This window comes from Sardina pilchardus, chromosome 18 (assembly GCF_963854185.1).
Source record: "Sardina pilchardus chromosome 18, fSarPil1.1, whole genome shotgun sequence".
Lineage (NCBI taxonomy): Eukaryota > Metazoa > Chordata > Actinopteri > Clupeiformes > Clupeidae > Sardina > Sardina pilchardus.
In genome coordinates, this window is record NC_085011.1 from 8481302 (window position 1) to 8488801 (window position 7500).

Here is a 7500-nt window from a genome sequence, read left to right on the forward strand (position 1 = left end):
GTGTTTTCATATTAAACTATGTTATTCCCTTAACCAAGACGAGTTGATGCATACCTCTCGCGTTTCAATGCGTGCACTCACTGGCTCTGGCGTGCGGCGCTACTTTGAAAGCACTTAGCTAGCCTAGTTCATTCATTAGGATCCAAACAGAGATGAAGTTAGAAGCGATCAAACACCTCCACCTTTTCCCTATTAAAATACAGTTACATGAGTAGTCACACGACCAAGTATGGTGAGATTAAGTTAAACGTGGCGCATTCTATGCGGGTAAGAGGGATAACTATAGTGTGTGGTGGAATAACTCTTGGGAGCATTTCGACTCGGCGCAGAAATATCATCACTCTTGCACTCTCAGTTTCACTTTGGAGTGAGGATATTACTGCGCCGAGTCAAAGTGCTCCCAAGTGTTATTCCGCCACACATTATAGTTATCCCTCTTACCCGCATAGAAATGTGCCACATTCTGTTTTGTCTCACCATACTGTGACTACTCGTGTAACTGTATTTTAAGAGGGAAAACGTGGAGGTGTTTGGTCGCTTCTAACTTAATCTCTGTTTGGATCCTAATGAATTAACTGGGCTAGCTAAGTAGCACTGCGCGCCAGAGCCAGTGAGTGCACGCATTGAAACGCGAGAGGTATGTATCAACTCGTCTTCGTTAAGGGAATAACATACTTTAATATGTAAAAACTTAGTGTTCCTTTTAAGGGTAATATGAATGCTTGCAGGTTGTCTTTAAGGTGTTGAACATGATGCTGATTTTAATGTCCGAAACGCAGGCACTTCAAAGAAGAAACACTGCAGGCAATCAGAGGACGAGTCAGAGGATCCAGGTTCAGCTGCTAAGAAGCGTAAGTATTAAAGGAAGAAAGACTCCAGCGTGTTTTCATATTAAACTATGTTATTCCCTTAACCTAGATGAGTTGATGCATACATCTCGCGTTTCAGTGCGTGCACTCACTGGCTCTGGCGTGCGGCGCTACTTTGATAGCACTTAGCTAGCCCAGTTCATTCATTAGGATCCAAACAGAGATGAAGTTAGAAGCGATCAAACACCTCCACCTTTTCCCTATTAAAATACAGTTGCATGAGTAGTCACACGACCAAGTATGGTGAGATTAAGTAAAACGTGGCGCATTCTATGCGGGTAAGAGGGATAACTATAGTGTGTGGTGGAATAGCTCTTGGGAGCATTTCGACTCGGCGCAGAAATATCATCATTCTTGCACTCTCAGTTTCACTTTGGAGTGAGGATTTTACTGCGCCGAGTCAAAGTGCTCCCAAGTGTTATTCCGCCACACATTATAGTTATCCCTCTTACCCGCATAGAAATGTGCCACATTCTGTTTTGTCTCATCATACTGTGACTACTCGTGTAACTGTATTTTAAGAGGGAAAACGTGGAGGTGTTTGGTCGCTTCTAACTTAATCTCTTAATCTCTTGAAGGTGTTGAACCTTGATGCTGATTTTAATGTCTTAAACGCAGGCACTTCAAAGAAGAAACACTGCAGGCAATCAGAGGAAGAGTCAGAAGATCCAGGTTCAGCTGCTAAGAAACGTAAGTATTAAGGGCAATTTGAATGCTTGCATGTTGTCTTGAAGGTGTTGAACATGATGCTGATTTTAATGTCTGAAACGCAGGCACTTCAAAGAAGAAACACAGCTGGCAATCAGAGGACGAGTCAGAGGATCCAGGTTCAGCTGCTAAGAAACGTAAGTATTAAGGGTAATTTGAATGCTTGCAGGTTGTCTTGAAGGTGTTGAACCTTGATGCTGATTTTGATGTCTGAAACGCAGGCACTTCAAAGAAGAAAGACTGCAGGCAATCAGAGGAAGAGTCAGATGATCCAGGTTCAGCTGCTAAGAAACGTGAGTAAGGTTTTGTTCATGCCTAACTGATAAATAAATGTCATCGGAAACAGCAGGGGCCATATTCACAAAGAATCTTAAGGCTAAAAGTAACTCCTAACTTTCAGAGGATGCTGTAGCAACATAATAGACATCCCCAGGAAGTCTTCTGCACGTAACTTTAGGTATGGACAAGAAATGTAGCCACCACATCCTAACGATTTACAAATGTGCGTAGCCACCACGTTATTCAACTATGCCGCGATGACTTATGCAGTACATGCTCACAACGTTGCCACAATGCAACTGTCAGCTGCGGAGTAACTATTTTAGCCCTAAAAGTAGCAAAAGTCTGGGATAGATTAGAAATAGTCAAGAGGACTCCTAACTCACTAAGACCTTTTCACAAACATTTGTAAGCTGATTGTAGCATTTCACATCGCAATGTGTTCAAATACACATACAGAATCACTTACAGGAGCTCTCAATTGCGAGGGAGTAATTGTGTAACCACCAATAACCAAAACCATTCATTAGCAACATTTAAACTAAAGGTAATGTATCATCATAAATCAAATGAAATTGCTTCCCCTCTTTACAAAAGTGTTTTCATACAGATTCATTTAAAAAAAAACTTGTTTGCCCTTCTCAAAATTGTTTTTAGGCACATCAAAGATGAAGAGCCAAAGCAAATGTGATGAACTGAACTCCGATGTTCCAGACACAGCATCCAAGATATGTAAGTATGATGGATGTTTGTGTTCTGATAGAAACGTATGTAGCCCGTTCAAAACTATTGTATCAGATGATGGGGTTTGTGATCAAGCAAAGGTAACACTTTAGTTAGGGTGTCGCTGTTACAGTGTACCTACCTAATTAGGTACAGTGATACAACCTGTGTAACAACATGTACTATCAGGTACTATCATTGTACTTGCATTATGTATTTGTGGGTACCTACATATAGTTGTTACGTTGTAATACTGAGTGCTTTTACAAAACTTTGCCAATTTGCCTACATTTTTCATCGGAGGCAAAGGGCTGACCTGTTAGATGGGGTAAATCTGGTCATGATAGATTTAATATACAAACCATTCTTAGCTCCAGTCAAGGCCTTGTTGTAGAAATATTTTATCATTTACTTTAAACATGAACATCAGCTTCTGATCACGCCAAAACTTGTCAACCAACTACCCATGTGACCTTTCGAAAATTTGTTGATGATGCAACTGCCTTGTGACTGTGTGACTGATCGTTGCTGATGAGGCCTTTCTTCTTGATTGAATCAGGAAGAGGCAAGGCCTTTAAATGCAGAGAGACTACACAGCCCGGGAGGCTCAATCGGCCATCGCCCTAAGCGGTGTGCTACACTGAGTCTCCGGCCGTAGTCTTGAAACTGTTGTTAGCTAATAAATGTCTTACCATGTTTTATAATCTCTTAAGCTGCTTTTGTCTGCTTGATACAGAATTTTCTTACTGCCTCATTGTCCTTAGTGCACATGTAACAGCTGCACTGCTACACCTTTGTTACTCTTTGATACAGTGGAGTAAACCTGTTAAGTGTACCAGTTAATTACTTGCACGCACATATGACATGTATGTTGTGTCTTTGATGTCGTGGAACGTCTGCCATTACCCTACGTAGCACATGTATGAACTGTGTTGGTACACACTCATTGCTCTTTGACAGTGGCATAAACCCATTGAAATGAAGTGTACCAGTTATGTACTTACATGTACATATTACATGTATGTTGTGTCATTGGGACACAAGAGGACATACATGTAATATGGATGTATGTACAGTACTTATCTGGTACTTTATTTTAATGGATTTGTTCCACTGTATTAAAGAGTATTTAGTGTGTACCAACACAGTTGATATATGTACTATGTAGTGACTTAGTAGACCTGTTCCAAGACATTGAAGACACAGCATACATGGCATATGTACATGTAAGTAATTAAGTTGTACACTAATTAGGTTTATTCCACTGTATCAAAGAGTAACAAGGTTGCAGCAGCATAGCTGTTACATGTCCCTGAAGACAATGAGGCCTTGACTGGTTTGTATATAAAATCTACCATGAGCAGATTTACCCCATCCAGCAGGTCTCAGGTCAGCCCTTTGCCAATTTGCCTACATTTTTCATCAGAGGCAAAGTTTTATAAAGGCATTCAGTATTACAATGTTACAACTACAGTATATGTAGCTACCCACAAATACATAATGCAAGTACAATGATAGTGATAGTACATGTTGTTACACAGGTTGTACCACTACCTAATTAGGTAGGTACTAGTGATGCGCGGGTCGGCCCGTAACCCGCGGACCCCGCGGTCGGGTTGGGGCGGGTAAAGAAATTATCACTTTATTTGCGGGGCGGGTTGGGGCGGGTCATTAAAAACAAAATTACATTTTAAAATCCGTGTATGTTGTGTGCAATTCCCTATAGCCTGTATTAAATGAACTGTATGTAGGATTGTGGCCAAAATGAGTAGGCTAGCCCACTGCAATTACTTTCAAAATACTGTTGCGCGGCGTATCGCCTCTCCCTCCCCTCTGAGTCGCGGTTGCCAGCTTGCTGCAGGATCCAACAGGAACAGCAACAGGCTGCTAGCTTTCAATGGCAAGTGCTAATGTTGTTTTCCTCAGCATAATGACAGAGAAACGAACTCTGATAATGCATTACGTCAGCAATGACTAGCCGTTATTATTTCCCAAACAATTCCTTAACCTACCTTTTCAATTCAATGAGCCACCTCCTCCATATGGCTCCACATAACGTTACTTTGCACAAACATGCATAACTTGTTTGTTCAACTGTCATAGGCTATTTGAAATGTCAATTTACACTAAGTAGCTTACAAGTAGGCTAAGTTAGCCAAACTGATGAATCTTTATCTGTCCAGGAGCAAATTAACAACACTGACTGTCTTCAAATTCTTCTCCGTTTTCAGCCGCCTCAATCTCCTATACAAATCCTTGTTTTATTTCGGACGTATTTCGTAGGCTATAATGTTTAGCCTAGATTACAAACGCTGCTTTGTAGATTTTTGCTGTGTATTTCTAGATTTTTTAAATGTGTAGCCCATCATCTTGTTATAATGACCTGATTATCGTTCATATTCATAATCATAGCCTTTGTTGTTGCCAGTTTACAGGCGATGTTTCCAAGCACTTACAATGCCCAGTATGTAATAGTCGCGGGGCGGGGGCGGGTTGTCAAAATAGATACAGTGGTTTGGGGCGGGCTGGGGCGGGCCAAATAATTTCATAAAAGCGGGACCCGCGGGTTGAAAAAATACCCGACCCGCGCATCACTAGTAGGTACACTGTAACAGCGACACATTAAAATAAAGTGTTACCCAACTTTTAAAAACATTATACAACAATTCATCCATTATCAGCCTTGAAAGATACATAAACGTGAATATTTTGGGTTAAGCATATTTCATTAGTGTCATTTGGATATTCTTTGTTGTGATTCTATTTCACAGCCTGCCGCAAGAGAAGACCATGGAGTCCAGCAGAAATCAGCGCTGTTGAGAAGACATTGATGACATGCATAACTACAGGCAGAACTCCTGGCAAGGCAGACTGCATGGATTGTATCAAATCAGCACCTGAAGCACTGAAATATCGTGACTGGACCTCAGTTAAGTTCTATGTGAAAAACCGCTGTGTGTCCTACCAAAGAACCACACAGAACCTTTGATAGCAATTTCATAAGTTGAGTTTGGGGGTGGGAGATGGGAATGTGTTAACAGGGCTTGAGCATTTTATAGGACCACACAATACATGCCCTGTACCAAAGCATTTTAGAGGACAACACAATAATACATGCCCTGTACTTATTTAGTATCCTTGTTTATATTTTATGTTGGCAGAGGGTCAACAATGTTTTTATTTTGATATTATAGTACATGCACTTTATTTTAACAGTACTTAAATGATTTTAGGTTGGGAGAGGGTCAATTGTGTACTTTTGTTGTTAATATAGCAGTACATGCTCATACAGACAGGCTTTATGATTGTGATAATGTTGAAGTGTGTTGAATGTGAGAAGAGGGTAAGTTGTATCCTTGTTGACGAGGTTCATTAAGATTATTCTGACAACAACATTTGTTTATGCATTTTATTGTATTTTTTTTATTTTCATTATTCAATATTCATTATTTGCAATACCTGAGTAGGTATTTGATATTAAGAAGTGATCTGCTTTTTCACATGACTGTAGCATTACTTAAGCACTTTCAGAAATAATGTACTTATAACTATCACAACAGTCTACCTCATAACGTTCTAATGCAGTGTGGTTGTGCATTCTGGCACTGTATTAAGCAGCCAATAAATGTGCTGATTGCTACTAATGTTTTCATTACTTTCCTTGTGTATACCTATTAGCTTCAACTTGGTGTCATGAGGCAGGTCTCACGAGTATCTCCAAAACAACAGTAAATCCTCAAAACTCATGGTATTATAGTATTGCAAATGTGGTTTACATTACATGTGCTCCTTTAGAATGGTTTTCATTATATCCAAGAAAATACAGTAGTTGGTCCCCAGATTGCACTGTGCTTGTTGATGACATCACTTGGGTGGGCGTGACTATGGGCGGGGCCAGAGTCCTCACTTTGTCCACCTGACACCTGTCCCCTGTAGCTGGTCTGGAGTCAGGTGTCAGACTAACTTCAGGTATGAAGTGTGTATTCTATATTTCAACTGATTTGCTTATTACTGAACCCATATACAATGCTCCTGTGCAATGGCTTGTCTGTACCATGCTTAGAAAGTGGTGTCCCCAAGAGTGACCATTCTGTCAGGTGTCCCCAGGTGGTGATAAAGATGGGTATGCGTGTGTGTGTGTGTGTGTGTGTGTGTGTGTGTGTGTGTGGGTGGGTGTGTGTGTTTGTTGGTCATGCTGTTTATCATCATCTGAAGTGTGTTGTGAAGAGGTTTATTAATTCTGCTGTGTACAAGTATGTAAATCTGCATGACTGTGTGAGGTTGATAGATTGATGCTAATGTATATTTGTTAAAAATGTGTGTCTGTGTCTGTGTGTGTGTGTGTGTGTGTGTGTACGTGGATGCATTTTTGTGTGAAGAGATATGATTCTTATTTACATAAGTGTATACTACAGAAAGACATAATTTGTTTAAAAAATATTTTGGACTGGTACTGGAACCAAATGATGATGCTGTTTGCATACTGTATGTACTTGAAAGTTGTATTTTTCTCTCTCTCACTCTTTCCCTCTTACTCTTTCTCTGTGTGTGTGTGTGTGTGTGTGTGTGTGTGTGTGTGTGTGTGTGTGCAGGAGGTGTTCCTACACTGCCGTGTGTTGGTGTGTGGGCAGGCGGAGGGGGAGTCTCGCTGTACGCAGGGCTGCCGGAGACGCCTGCGGAGGGACCTATGGACCGACCAGCACCAGCAGCAGACCGTGCTCATCGGAGGACCCATCCAGATACTGCCCTAGCTATGACACACACGCACACACACACACACACTCACATACTGTACATATACACACACACACACACACACACACACACACACACACACACACACACACACAAACACACACACACACACACACACACATACACCATGCAGAAACACATGCATGTAATCACTCACACACACACA

The 7500-nt window shown here is 41.0% G+C and overlaps 1 protein-coding gene across 1 annotated transcript in view; it reads left to right on the top strand.

Annotated features, from left to right (window-relative positions):
• LOC134064432 (uncharacterized) overlaps window positions 1–7500 on the top strand; it is a 31538-nt gene that overhangs the window by 23218 nt on the left and 820 nt on the right. The window contains exons 2-7 of the mRNA XM_062520352.1: window positions 780–851; window positions 1488–1559; window positions 1643–1714; window positions 1799–1870; window positions 2514–2588; window positions 5351–7500. The exon at window positions 5351–7500 is cut by the window's right edge and continues 820 nt beyond it. Coding sequence (XP_062376336.1) covers window positions 780–851; window positions 1488–1559; window positions 1643–1714; window positions 1799–1870; window positions 2514–2588; window positions 5351–5568 — 581 coding nt within the window. The 3' untranslated portion in view covers window positions 5569–7500. The remainder of the gene's footprint in view (window positions 1–779; window positions 852–1487; window positions 1560–1642; window positions 1715–1798; window positions 1871–2513; window positions 2589–5350) is intronic.